General features: G+C 55.7%; 1 protein-coding gene across 14 annotated transcripts in view; it reads right to left on the bottom strand.

The window, feature by feature from the left end:
• NCOR2 (nuclear receptor corepressor 2) overlaps positions 1 to 14320 on the bottom strand; it is a 258401-nt gene that overhangs the window by 66376 nt on the left and 177705 nt on the right. For 12 of the 14 annotated variants that reach the window (XM_069871338.1, XM_069871343.1, XM_069871331.1 and 9 more), the window contains exon 14: positions 13184 to 13282. In XM_069871338.1, coding sequence (XP_069727439.1) covers positions 13184 to 13282 — 99 coding nt within the window. Of the gene's footprint in view, positions 1 to 2765; positions 2942 to 13183; positions 13283 to 14320 lie in introns of those variants that run through there. The other 2 variants (XM_069871341.1, XM_069871342.1) reach the window with 1 other exon arrangement.

The following is a 14320-nucleotide window of genomic DNA, read 5'->3' as shown; positions in this document are numbered from 1 at the left end:
AGGCTGCCTCCTGCAGCAACTGGCCAAGCACCAGTGCCAGGTACTGCCCTGCCAGCCCCTAAACCCGGGGAGAAGCAGGGGGCAGCCAGCAAGTCTGCCAGGACCGGGAGGCGGACAAGCCCACGCTGGCTGCAGAGGAACAAGGGGCATCCATCACGTGTGTTTCCCTCAACCCTCTGACTCCCTGAGTCACGCCGTGGTGAACCCTGAGTGTGGGTTCAGCCCAGACAAATACGCACGAGGTGAGGGCTGGGCAGGGAGCAGGGCAGGCTCTGCCCCAGCCCCAGCTGTCACCACCCACCCGTGTTCGCTTCACCAAGCACTTTGGCAAGGGAGGGGAGCCCAGAGGAGTTTTGCAGTGTTTCTGCCACTCAAATGTAAATATTTTCTTTTTAGGGGGAGGACCTCCCTGCATCTTGGAGATCCCAGCTGCCCAGGGTATAAACCCAGCTCTCCTCCAGCCATAAACCCAGTTGCAACTGCACATGCCCCTGCCCCAGCAGCAGGCTGACACAGGCTCCCAAGGGCTTCAGCATCCCCCCATCTTGCCTCCACGCTTGTTCAAACCAGGAGGCTGTCACCCGAAGCAGCTACCACAGCTCTTCCCCAGAGGAACAGGCTGGGAGGGCAGTGATGCTAACACACTCTCTATACCAGTTCGAAAAGGCAGGGGTGGAAAGGCAAGGAGAGGCGCTTCCCCACGGATGCTTCCCCAGAGAGGCATCCACCGAGCTCCAGTGTGCCCAGGACAGGCAAACCCCACTGGCCTGCCTTCAGCAGCCCACTGTGTCCCTCTCCTCTAGGAGGTTTCAAGCCCAGCCTGGTGGGACATCAGATTAGGGTTTCTCCCACTGCAGAGGAACATTTTGATCCAAGGATGCCCTCTAGTGATTGCCCTGCTCCAGCCACAGCTGGGTACCTGATACCAGCAGTCAGGTGGGCACAGCACCCCACGCACAGCGGGATGGGACAGGACGGGTGGCTCTCATCTGCCAGCGCCTAACACCAGGCTTAAACGCATAAATGGGGCAGTAGCATCGCCATGGGGCTATGGCAGCAGAAACTGTCCCCAGCTACATGTGTGGCTGCATTTGTGTCTTCACCCGAAGGTGGCTTCTGGCCAAACACTGCTTTGAGCCCTAGCAGGCAGGCACTGGCAGCTTATCTCGCGTGCCAGGGCTTAGCTGCGTGGCAGGGCACCCCCAAACACCACGCAAAGCACCTCTGGAGACGGCCACGCTCATAAATGCCGTCTTAATTCCCACCTTAGGTACATGCTGGGTTGGAGGCTGCAGGGCTGGCTGAAGCACCCAGAGCTCCAGGGGAAGCACACCAGGGTCCCAAACGAAGCTGGGTGAGAGCTCAGCTACAAGCAGCACGTGAGGAACGGAGGTGGGGAACCCCTCTGGAATCCAACCACGGTAGCCACCTCAGCCATGCTCCCTTGTCCTAGCCCAAACCTCAGACCAGCCAGCATGAGAGCCAGACCGGGTCCCGGCACCGTGCTGGGAAGTGACCGCTAGGAACACGTGAGCTGGTCAGTCCCCCAACCCAGCTGCCCCCACGCTGCGTGGGGAGGCTATTCTTAGCGCTGGATGGGGACCAGCTCTGGATGATTCAAGGGACGGGACGCCATCCCAAAGTGTGACAGGCCAGGAAATGCTTCCCCAATTACCAGCCGATGTTTCCCTCTGATTCACACTGCCCTGGGTAGAGGTGGACCAGCAGGTGGGTCGGCTCTGAGTGGACATGCCGGCACCAGAACTGCTTACACCTCTCTCCACCTACATCCCAGCCCTCCCGGGGATGAGGCTCCCACCTCCCGGAAGCAAAGCAGGTACGTGCTCCCCACCTTGCACAAGAGGGTGAGGGGATGTGCCCAAGGCCACGGAAGATGCCTGTGGCAGAGGGCAGGGCTGTGCCTCCTGTCCCTCCCAGGTCGGACGCTCTTAACCACTGGACCGCCCTTCCTCCCTGCTTGTTTTTTGCTGCCAACACATCCTGTTTATTTAAAAAGGCCCCGAGACAAAATCGCATGTGGGACGCGTGAGCGAGAGGCTGATCCTGCTCTGAGCCCACAGGGACGGGCAGCCTCCTTCCCTGCACTCCGGCGTGAGCTGCTGTAATTACAAACATCTGCTCACCTCTCCCCCAGTTTCCCACTGGCCACGGAGCAGCTGGAGAGGAGCAGAGCGCTGCCAACCCTCCTGGGAACACCGTGTGCCCCCGGCCACCTCCTTGCCGGAGCCTGTGGGCAGGCACGCGTCATCGCCAGGGCACCCAGCTCCCCTCAGAGCAAAGCTGTTTGCCCTGCCCAGCCAGTTCTGTCGGACTGGCACGGACTGGCACGTCACGGGGATTTCAGCTGTCGCAGAGCTTCAACTCTCAGAAAGCTTTTGGGGAAAACCGGCTCCCAGGTAGGTTCCGGACAGCGAAACGCTGGTCCCGCCGAGAACAGACCAACTCGCCGCACGTCCCAGCAGCAGCTCTGGCTGGTAGAAAGCCCCAGCAAGGAAGAGGTGCAGCTCCTCCCACTCTGTTTACTTCCTCCAGCGAGGCTCTGCCTGCTTCTGGGAGCAGGGCAGGAGGTGGGGGAAGCTGCTCCCCACTTTCCCCCCCCAGCTCTGCTAGAGACGCCTGCCGCCTTGGCACAGAAACGGTGAAACCAGCCAGAAACCCCTTCCCAGCCGGCGGCGTGTCCCCCAGCTCCGAAGCAACCCGCTGGCACGCTCCTCCAGACCCTCATCAGCCCCCCGATCACTCACCTCCCCGCTCCCCGGCTCCTGCGAGCGGCTGGTCCCCAACAGCCCCATCGCGGGCTCTCGGCCCCTGCTCACCGCCCAGCCATCCGGGCGCGCTGTGCCTTACATTCTCCAGCTCTGAAGGCTTCCTGACGATTTGCATAGTTAAGCCGTAAACTAACCACAACATTCCTCTTATGATTTTGCAATCTGCTGGAATAACGTGGTCGCTCTAAGTTGAGTCGATGAATCATCATCTATAAACCACAGCTCTCGTCACCGGGGCTCTCAGTGCTGGCTGCAGCCAGCGTGATTAATCCTCCAGGATGCCAAGCTTAACCTACAGAGCAGGGCTATTTATTTTCCAAACTTGCAAACCTCCGGAAAAACGACTGTTCCTGCCTTCTCCATCCCCTCCACGGCGAGACAGCAAGGGACTGGGGACCAAGCCAGAGCCCCACACAGAAACCACACAGCCTGCAGGGCATCCCGGTGTTAACTGCTGGACTATGCACCTTGCAACCGAGGCACCCACGCCCTCCAGCCCCCCGCACTCCCTGCTCTGCAGCACCCTTAAAATACGCACCAAAACACCACCGTTGCCAGCACAGCTTGGTTCCCCAGCCCTGGTCCTGTTGGGGACAGGGACAGGCATGGCCACAATTTCACAGCACCCCTCCCTGTGACGTTTAGCTGAGCTCATCCCTAGGAGCCCCGTCCTTGCCCCAAGACCACCGGCTCCCGCAGCCCCGGCCATGTCACTTGCTGCTGGGGAACCAGCTCAGGTCTCGGTCACAGCACCGTGCAAGAGGCTGTCCCCAGCCCAAGCACCAGCTGAGGGTGACTACTCCTCCCTCTCATGGCAGGTTTCAAGGGTGGACTGGCTGCATGCGGGATGCTATTTGGCTGCTAGCAGGTGCATCACCTCATTGTCATCATTACAGAGCCCTGGGGTCTTACAGAAGATAAACATCATAGAAACCACCAACTCCTGTTTGTTCCTTAAATCAGGAGGGAGCAAAACACAACCCTCTGTGCTTTCATGTAGAGGGAACCTTGCGCGTCAACCCATTTTGGTGCCGCTCAAGCCCATCCCAGGCACGGCAGGCAGGGAGCTCTGGGGTTTTTGCTCTAAGGTGGTTTTGCAGTCCTCACCACAGGCTCACTAGAGCAGTACAGGGACATGTGCCAACGCTCTCGCCACTGCGTCACACCTAAGTCTGCCTCAACAAGGACTTAGGAAGGAGTCAGCATGCGCCCCATCCCCTCCAGCCGCCAGGAGCGCCCACTCAGCTGTGCCACTTCTCCGGTGCACAGAGTGCTGGCTCGCTGCTTCTCCTGCAGGTGACTTCAGATCAATGGCATTTATGATGTTCTTCAGGGGCATTCAGCTGTGGAGCAGGCTCAGGCCAAGGTCATTGCACGCAACCACAGAGTTGCAAATTAAAACCAGCCCGAGATAAGCTGAAGACAAAACGCCTATGCTATGCTGGCCAGGAACGCCTGGGGTTTGCTTTGCTGCTTTTCCAGGAGCCCAAGCGTGCCCGCGATGGCCATATGTGTGCATGGGTGCCTGCTGGCATCACCGTCAACGTCCCATGGGGTCCAGTACTGACACTATGGGACAGGACGCACTGCACTCTTTGCGGCACAGCCAGTGGGACTTGGCACTCAGCTAACAGCCCTCTCCCTGGCCCCACGGGACCCTACACAGTGCATCTCCGCCAGGAGCAGCGCTGGCACCAAACGTTCATGGCTCAAGGTTGTCTCCTCTCCTCCGCCACCTGCATCCATCCTTCATAGAATCATAGAATAACCAGGTTGGAAGAGACCCACTGGATCATCAAGTCCAACCATTGCCATCAAACACTAACCCATGCCCCTCAGCACCTCGTCCACCCGTGCCTTAAACACCTCCAGGGAAGGTGACTCAACCCCCTCCCTGGGCAGCCTCTGCCAGGGACCAATGACCCTTTCTGTGAAGAATTTTGTCCTAATGTCCAGCCTAAACCTCCCCTGGTGGAGCTTGAGGTCATTCCCTCTCGTCCTGTCCCCTGTCCCTTGGGAGAAGAGGACAGCTCCCTCCTCCCTACAACCTCCTTTCAGGTAGTTGTAGAGAGCAATGAGGTCTCCCCTCAGCCTTCTCTTCTCCAGGCTAAACACCCCCAGCTCTCTCAGCCTCTCCTTGTAAGACCTTCCATCTACTTCAAAACTCTCCCTCCAGCAGTCACACCAACGAGAGCCAGGGCAGGCACTCCCCTACCGAGCACCCACGGCCTCACCCTCCTCTGTAGCCATCATGCTGCCCAGGCACCCAAAGCCTCCCCTGGAGCATCCTTTCCTGCTTCCCAGTGTCACAGTAGAGGTCAAGGTGCCCTCTGCCGAGGTCTGACGCTGCACGGCCACTGGAAACAGCGCTCCCTGCGAACTCTTCCCCTTCCCTTGGCCACAAGCTGGATATGGAGAGCAGGGAGGATGGCATATAAATAAATCTATGGATTACGCAGCTGACTCCTAGGGCCTGGAGCCTCTGATCCGATGGTTTGGAACGCCTCAGCCCTCGCTGCCACCCACCACCGCGCAGCCTGGCTTCTCATGACCACGTGCGGCACCCTCCGATCATGGGAGAAACCACAAAGCAAAACAAGTCGCTGCCAAAACAACAAGGAAGGGAAGAGGAATGTCTGCCGGCAACTTGGCTTTGATCGCTTGTGTCCCCGGGCTGGGTTTGATGCTGTTGGCTGCGGAAGCAAGTCAAAAAGTCAAAAGGCCAGGCCCAGATTTGATAACGATAGAAAGCATGGGGCTCACTCAGTTCAGCTCCAACCACAACGTCCTGGAGCCGTGCTGCTCCTCCGCTGGTAAACGCCTCTCTCTGCAAGACAGCGATCGTTACAGAGATGGAGAACGCCAGGGCCATACCCAGCATCCCGGAAGGCACTGAATGGGCCCCGTGCCCGCTCGCCGGTGCAGCTCTCCAGCACCGCAGGCCACACTACAGCCCGCGCCAGCAGCAAAGCGCTGGCAGCCTCAGCTGGGCTGCCCTGCCGTGCCGTGGCAAAGCCCTGTGCCACCTCCCAGGCTGCAACTCCCAGGGGTGAACAGCGTGCTGGGCGTGAGCAGAGGGGACAGCTGTGGGACTGCAGCAACCCAGACCCTACAGCATCACTCGCCAGAAACAGCACGACCACTGCTGCAAGCACCGCTCATCTCGGGCAACCGACGCCTGCTGGGCCCAGAAGCCTTTTAGGCAGCAGCCCCTGCGCGGCTCAGCCCAGCTCAGTGGGTATTGATGCCTTCCCACCAGTCGCTCCTTGATCTCAGCAAAGCACAGAAGTGGTTTTTACAGTACCCTGCTCACTTGGATCACTCCTTAAATCACAGAGGGCTTTTCCATAAGAGGAAATGTTTCTTTTCTGAGTCGCTGCTGAGTTTTTTAAGAAGTGATTTGATCGTTCGTGAAGGGAAAATGACCTGAGGGGAAGAGAGCGCAACATTTGGAAGCAGTGGAGATGAGCCCCCGCTCTGTCCCAGGCAGGGAACACGTGTTTTCTCTCCCCTGTGGTCTGCTTTACCCCACTCCTCCATGCTCGCAGCCCCTTGCCTGCACGCCAACCTTGCTCCAAGTCCTGCCAGCAGAGGAAGGTGCTGGGTCAGCAGCTCGTGGGATGCAGAGCAGCATCCATACATGCTGCAGACACATCGGCAGCAAAGCAAACCCACTATACTCACTGGAGCAGGTCTCTCCAGGGTTTTCAGCTGTGCCTGCTTTAGAAAGCATCTTAGCAATGATGAGACCTATTTCCCGCCCATTTCTAGTTAAAGCTGGATCACAACAACAGATAAAACAAATCATCCCTAAATCCAACTGCCTCTATCACTTCCTGTCCTGCCGGGGAGATGCTGCAGGTCCCGCGCCAGGATGGGTGATGCCCAGCCTGGATCCCAAAGCCCCATCCTGAGCGGTACTCACGGGGGTGCAGGCGTGGCGGAGCGCTGGCCAGGAGGATGCATCGACCTGCTGCTGAAGAAACACGAGTCTGAACTCAGGAGCCAATGGGAAAGGGGGGTTCACGTCACTTTTAAGTGACCGTTTTATTATCACTAACTGCAGGTGCAATCAAGCTGCACGGCAAAGTCCAGCTGTGGTGGCCAAACGGTCCACGGGCAGCCCGTGCCAGCACTACCCCAAGAGGGAAGTGGCTGCGCATCCCTGCCTGCCGGTGCTGTCCCTGCTCTGAGCCCACAAAGTCTCTCTGCTGTCCCTGTGCTGCCAGCAGCCTGTGAGGCCGTGCGGACACCCGGGGACCTAGCAGCCATCCTCCTGCAAGGCTTCCCTGCGATGCTTTTCCCAAATATGGCCACATCATTCTCATTTAATCACCCCCAAAACTGCAGCTGGGAGTTGAAGAATGCGAGTTTCCATTGTGTTTGCCGGATCACCCTGCCTGGAGGGGTGCGAGGGATGTGGGAAAGCTGCACCGTGCTTGTAATGGGGGAACGAGCACAATGCACATTCAGGGACATAACCGAGGGACAGGGCTTGGAAGTGACAGGACCACAGACTGAAAGAGCAGGTGCTGACAGAGGGTTACAGGATTGATACCAGCTCAAAAATTGCCACTTCCCACACCTTGTCCGCTTCTGCACAAGCGCCCTGACACTCATCTACACCCATGGAAGGGCAGTCACAGCCCTTTACTAGCCCCGAATCCACACTCAGTACGTGGCCATCTCAGCATCCCGGAGAGGGCAGGTAGGTGTCCCCGCTTCGAGGCACAGAGGAGAACGCAGGCGCTAGCAGAGAACATTCAGCAAAGCACAGGTCAGGCTGCAGACCCTGAGCCCTCGCCTGCGAGCCCCCAGCTCTGCTGACAGACCGCCCCGGGAAGCACCAGAGCCACATCGAACAGCAGGAAAAGCACAAGAAGTGGCTATTTTTCCAGAAACAACCACTTGTCCTGATGGAAACTGGTGTCTTTGCAAGCTGTGTGGTGGTTTGGGACCACTTTTGAAGATTCGAGGGGTTAGCTAGTTTTGCCTGTTTTTTGGTTTGGTTTTTTTTTTTGCCTACAAGGGGACGTAAATTTAAAAAGCGAGAGCCTGTACCAAGCAGAGCACATATGAGCACCCAAGGGATAAATGCTCTGTGAGATATTTCTCCTTCCGAGGCTGCACTCAAGCACAACCAAGACCATGAGGTTCGGGCATGTCTGACTTCTTCTCATGGGTCTGCAGCCTCAGCCCAGCCAGGCAGGTTTCCTCAGCCACCAAGGGTGCTGCAGACCCACCCAGAAAATGAGCCCAACTCAATCCCCTTTGTTTCCCAGGGTTAGCTGCCCTGTGCGTGACAGTGGGATGGGGCAGAGCTGGGGGACAGGACAACAGGCAGGGGACAGGACAGTGACCAGAGACACAGCAGCAACATCCCAACATCCCAGATAAACCTGCACCCCAACGCTGACATCCAAGGCATCACTTCCAACCACACAAACTTCTCCAGTACAGAATGCCCCTGCCTCCTCTGTACTCTTTAAAATACAGTGCTCCACTCAGCGCAGGCTTAAATAGTTGCAGAATAATTGATGGGTATTTGTGGCAGCAAAGCTTACTGACCACATCCAGGGCCGTTCTGGTGGATGTGCTGCATTCCTCAGCCAGGATTTTATGACAAGTGTTGCCCTGTGTCTGAAAGAAAAGTTGTCAAATCCTTTGTCACTAATGAGGAGCCGCTCCCTGGATTGATGAAAATCGAATGCTTCCCAGAAATAAATGCTCATCACTCATCTCGTTAGCCATCGTGGTTAGCGGAGCGAGGGCAGAGGCACAATTTGGGTGTAAGACGTGAGCTCTGGACCCAGCACTCACAGAGTAAGGAGAGGTGATGGCACGGCAAGGCTGGTCCACGGTGGGTACTCTGCTCCTGCACCCGGACCGGGGCGCACGGAGAGCGGGAGCCTGTCCGGCAGCCCCAGCTGGCTGGGACACAGCTCATGTGAAAAAATTAAATGGGTTGTTTATAAAAATCCAGGCTGGGGCTGTTTATCCGCATCGGCGAGAGGAATGGTTTGTGTTTGGGGAGGGCAGGACAGCCGGCGGGACAGCTAATTCGATTTGGGTTTTGGCAGGGGCAGGGAAGAGGGTGGGCCTGGGAAAGGCGCTTGGCCCTGGCCAAGGACCACGCCGGCTGCCCGGGCAGGTCACGCCGCAGCTCCCATCCTACTGCCAAAGCTCCAGCATCGCTCCCCGCCAGAGGAAGGGGGTCTCTGGGCAGCCCCGGTCCCCCCACATGCCAGGGAGCGAGTCCTCAAAAGCGTCAGCGCTAACGCACAGGGCCCTTCTGCCGGGGAATACGTGAGCACCATCCGACAGCGGCGCTGAGGGGGCCGGCATGACGGCACGTCCGGCGGGCTGTGTCCATCCACCACGGCGCGTGACTTCATCCACCTCTGAGTCATCCTCTGGCTGCCCCTCGCCGCTGCCGATGACAGCACTGGTGGCTTCGCCTGCCTTCCCATCCCAGCACCGCGCAGGAGACCCACGGTGTCCCCACCGCAGGATTCGCCGGCACCGCCACAGGAAGCACAACCGGCAGGCTGCGACCGCTCCGCTGGCACGAGAGCAGTGCTGCTCCAAAACCAAAGCGAACCGACTCCGGAATAAAAAGCCCCACGCTCTGCATGGAATAATTGTGTCAAAAGAAAGTCCCTTTTCCTCCAGCACGGTTTCAGCCCAACGCTTGCGCTGCCACAGCCCGGTGGAACAGCTTGCCCAGAGCGCGCAGCACATGGTGCTAATTGCCTGGCTTCAGTTTTGGTGCCCCTGCTACCGAATTAGGGGCGCTGGCAGAGAGATGCTCTTTGAAACGCCCTGAAGAGCGACTGCGACAGCCCCCCGGGCGACACATCTGCGCAAGAGCATTTCATTACAAGTTCATGCAAATTTATGCTTATTACCGCACACTGAACATTGGATCAAATCATTTTACCATGACTCCGACTTTTTTCTTTTTTTCTGTTTTTCAATGAGAAATTACACGCTTAGAAGTCATTCCTCTTCCCATTGATTCCCCCCTTTCAGGGTTAAAATGGCATCTTTCCTACCCGAACACAGGGGAACATTTTAGATAGGATCTTCATCTCGGAGGCCTAATATTATGCATAATGACCCATCAGATGCGTGTGCTTTTCACTCATGCTCAGAGTAGGCGGCTGCTCGGGTTTCTGACAAACTGGAAGCAGAATCCTGTAAGGCCTCGCTCTTGGCAGGAGATTTTTAGCACTAAGTAGCAGCTTTATGAGGAATATCCTTTGCCAGGGGACCATCAGCCAGGGAGCAGTGGGATTCTTATTTTTTAAAGGACTTTTAATAAGTAGGCCACAATGATAATCTTGACACCAGAGCAGCTTTATTTCTATGTGTAATTATCTCCACTTTGCTCTCAAGCTCCCCACAGCCTCCAAAAGCAAATAAGACCACTAACCTCTCTGTGAAAAAAGGAGCAAGGAAACAGCATAGTGCCTCTTGAAGCGCTATTTGTATCAGACCTCATCCGCTCCTTTCATCTGATATAAAAGTCAACCTCTCCTCCTCTCCTCTATATCAATTAAATCTCACTTTTGATGTTTAACTGCTTGAATCCTTACCAGAGGGAAATTCGGGAACGGGGCACCATGTCTGCCGATGCTGCAGGAAGACGACAGCCCCACCTTCTCCCTGCGTGTTGCCCACCCCCACAATGTCCCCCTGAGTCTCCCGTCCTTCAACCCATCCCCGTCTCTGGTGCCTGAGACAGGGAAGGCAAAGGCAGAGCCCCTGGTGCTGGGACAGCCCAGCACTGCCGCTCCCCGGCCACAGTCCCAGCTCCCTGCAAGCCACACGGGCAACAGGCTGAGGGACCCGCACGGCACTGGAAAGAACCCAGGTCCCCTGGGAACAAGCAGGTTGAATGGAGCCCCCAGGCCAGCTTACACTCAAATGATCACACCTTCTGCAGGTACAGGCAGAATGTGAACAGCTTCTGAAGAGACTCACTAAGCAACAATCCCACTAGGAGCATTTCTCCATCCCAGCCCTCCAGATTTGCCAGTATCTAACGTCTCCCGTGCTGGTCTGCGCTGCTGCATGCCGAACCAGCCTGGCCTGGGAAAGCAGGTCTCATCAGCACTGCACTCAGGGGAGACCCTGGCTTTGTGAAGGGGTGCAGGGAGATGCTTCACCACTCCCACCAGCTTCTGGGAGGACTTTTATCAACACACTCTTCCCTTTGTTACCTTAAAATCCCACCCTAAAATGACTCTGCTCAGCATCCACCCAGCCGTGCTGCCCTGCCGCCCCTCCACAGCAGGGAGCCCTTCCCCAGCCTGCAGGCAGGAGCTTCCCTGTGGCAAACAGATACAAGTGACATACAGAAAGCCTGGAGGTACTGCAGCACAAACTGGGTGTCTAGAGACCCGCCAAGACCTCTGTGGGAGAACTGCTTTGGGCTGGACTGTATGCAGCAACTCTTCTTCTGTACCTCTCTCCCACTCCTACTTGTGCAGCCAGCCGTTGGCTCTTAAAGCTTGTCTGAACATCCTGCTTTCCACCTGAGCATCCATCAGTAATGGGAAACAGTCACTGCTTTGCTTTCCCCCCATATGCAGCAATCTGACTCCTCTTTCAAAATCGATAATGTTTTGGTCAAGGTGTGCTTGAGCAGAGGTGCAACCCGCTCCTTTCAGTGCCCAGCACTCTCCCTCTCAATAATTTACGAATACTGCTGCCCCCTATTCACAAAACCAGTCCTGTCTTTTACTGTCAATGCAGCGAAGTCCCAGCTTCCAGAGGCTGGCGCTGCCTGAAGTTCCAAACGCCAGCACACAATCTCGGCTGCTCAGGCTGGGCCACACTCATCAGCCAGAGCAAGTGTCGAGGGAAATTCTGCAGCCAAGGATGCTTTGGACATTTTAAAAACCAAAATACAAATAAAACCTGCAGGACAGGCAGGTCTGCAGCCACAGGGATGAGTAGGAGGATGCAGGGCAGAGTGCTGGATTGCCTCCCTCCCTCCACACTTGTTACTTGCTCAACTTAATACTGAAACGAGAATGAGCTGTGTTAAATGTCTCCGCCGCTAACAAGAAACAAATGTGGCCTCATGTTCTAGTTGCTGTGATCTAACAAAACAGACCATGGTAAACACTATAAAAATGTACTGGAGGGAACCACCCTGTGTTTGCTGGGAGAGGGACTGGATAATCTAATAGGGTTTTATCCATCCCTAATGTCTCTGAAAAAAAGAAGGGAAAATTGGGCCCCGTCCATGACATTCGTCATGTGCTTGCTATTCTGATGTCTTAACGCTGCAGAAATCAAATTGGGAGCGAGGCTACCTATCTGCTTCCCAATCAGGATCTAGACCCAAGTGCTGCTTTTTATGGCCATGCAGTGTGAGGAACAGCTGATGTCAGTGGTGCCACTGGCCAGACCACTTTTTCCATCCCTTTCCCCATGTTATCTGGAGAGATACTCCTTTTGGGTCACCGCATTCTCCTCACAATGTGGCTAATTGTTCACTTCATGGACTTGAGGATCTACCAGCAGGACCTTCCTCTGGCTGAAAGCATTTGCAGGAACAAGGTACCTGTCCAAGAGGTTAGCACTTATCTGGGTACCTGGGTATCGCGGTATCAGAAGCGACACTGGTGTGGTCATGTCTAGATTTGTATCTTGGCCATGGTAACAGCAAGGACTGGTTCAGTCACCTGAACCCAGGCATCTTGTGGTGCCCTAGGTACCTGCCCAGTCCCTAACCAAAGGGTTAAGGGTCTCCTCTCGTTTCAGTGCCAAATCTACCAACCCCCACAGAGATCCTGGACATCCTCCAGCACTTCAGATAGCTTTATACGCTTCTGCTCAGACCATCACCAGGAGTCACTCCCACCCAAAGCCATTCTCCTCCCACACCTTTGCCCATAGGAAGAGCCTTGAAGAGGCTCTGCAAGGCAGGAGCACCCTCTCCCAGCTTCCAGGAGCCCCATCCTCATCACCAGCTGCCATCTCCAGAGGGCAGAGACAAACAGGTCCCACTCAGTTCTCACACACAGCCACGACCTGCGTGGGCCAACCCCACGTTACTCCTGACATACGGACAGGTTTTCTCTATCCGCTACATCCACTTTTTCAAGCATCTTGGGTTTGTTGTTTGCTTTTTTAAAGCTACTGTGACCTTGGTATGGGGATCAACAAACATCAACTGCCAAACAGCACGTTCTGAAAAGCTACACAGAACAAAATCACGGCCCCATCACAGTCTGCAAGCAAGATCTCCATTTGGGGAGGGGAGAAACAAAGCAGTTAGGGTGCTCAGAGAAGCACTGTGAGAAGCTGCAAGTACAAAGCCCTGCAGGTCCTCACTCAGCCTGAGGGATGGTTTTTCCACGCTTTCCTCCAGCTCTTACCTGGCTCTTCCCGCGCCGCCGGTAATTCCTTCTTACAAGGTTTTTGTAATTCTCATTCTTCTTGGTCAGGTAGTAATACAGGACGCAGTCGGCAACCGTCTGCAATGACACAGGCAGGTCAGGGAGCACAAGGTCCCAGCCCCTCGCACTGCTGGGGTGCAGACTTCCAGGAGCAGCATTTGGGCCCTGCCATCGCCAGCTCTCCTGCGCTTCTGAAGATCTGCAGCCCAAACAGGCTTCCCACACCTCCCTCCAAAAGGCCTTTGGTGGAGCTGGAAGTGGGGGGCAATGCTGTTATCCCAGTAAAAAGGCTCTTTCAAGGTCAGACCGGGGCCGTCCCGCAGGCATGTGGAGATGGAGGTGCAGAGCAGAGAGCACCCTGCGCTGGAAGCAAAGCAGCGTGGAGGGCTGACCCCAGATGACTGTGGCAACTGAAGGCAGAAGAAGGAGAGCTGCCTGTCACCCTCTGTTGCGGTTATGCGAGGCACAACCTGCCACGCAACTGTCAGTTAATGTTATTTCCAGTTGTTAAGCTCGCTGGCTCAAGTGTGCATGACTTTCTCGTGGACAGACTGAGATCCCAGCTTCCATCCCAACTCCAGCTCCAGCAGTCGGCTCCACAAGTGCCGTCCCAGACAGGACACATTAAGAAAACAAGGAGCCTGGGACATATTCTTCTCCTGAACCACACAGAGCGGGCTACCCAGGGAAAAGTCCTTCGCTGAACTGAATGCTGGTCTTGGGCTACACCTTCACATATGGGCTGAGCAGCTGCACAAACAGAAATCATCCCACAGCCCCCATCATGCCTGCAAGCACCCCAGAGCAGGGTGCTGCTGCGTGCTCCCGGGGGTGCCCGGCTGCTGCGCTCTCCCTATCCCTGTGCAAGGCGTGGAACCATTTGCAAAAACAGATTGCAACTTTTAAAGTGTTAATTGGATCTCTTTCTAATCTAGCCCTGATTATACACACATACGCGAACACAAAAACTTACAGTCATCTGTTTCAAGGGCTAAGATCACTATTTTTTTATAATGCAATTTAAAAATCTATTAATTCATTACATTGAGCCATACTTTGCATCTCTCTCCAACAGGATAATGGATGTGTTCTGTATCATAATTACAGCCTGATTTA

This window comes from Phaenicophaeus curvirostris, chromosome 17 (assembly GCF_032191515.1).
Source record: "Phaenicophaeus curvirostris isolate KB17595 chromosome 17, BPBGC_Pcur_1.0, whole genome shotgun sequence".
Classification (NCBI taxonomy): Eukaryota; Metazoa; Chordata; class Aves; order Cuculiformes; family Cuculidae; genus Phaenicophaeus; species Phaenicophaeus curvirostris.
This window is presented reverse-complemented; position numbering and strand designations above follow the sequence as displayed.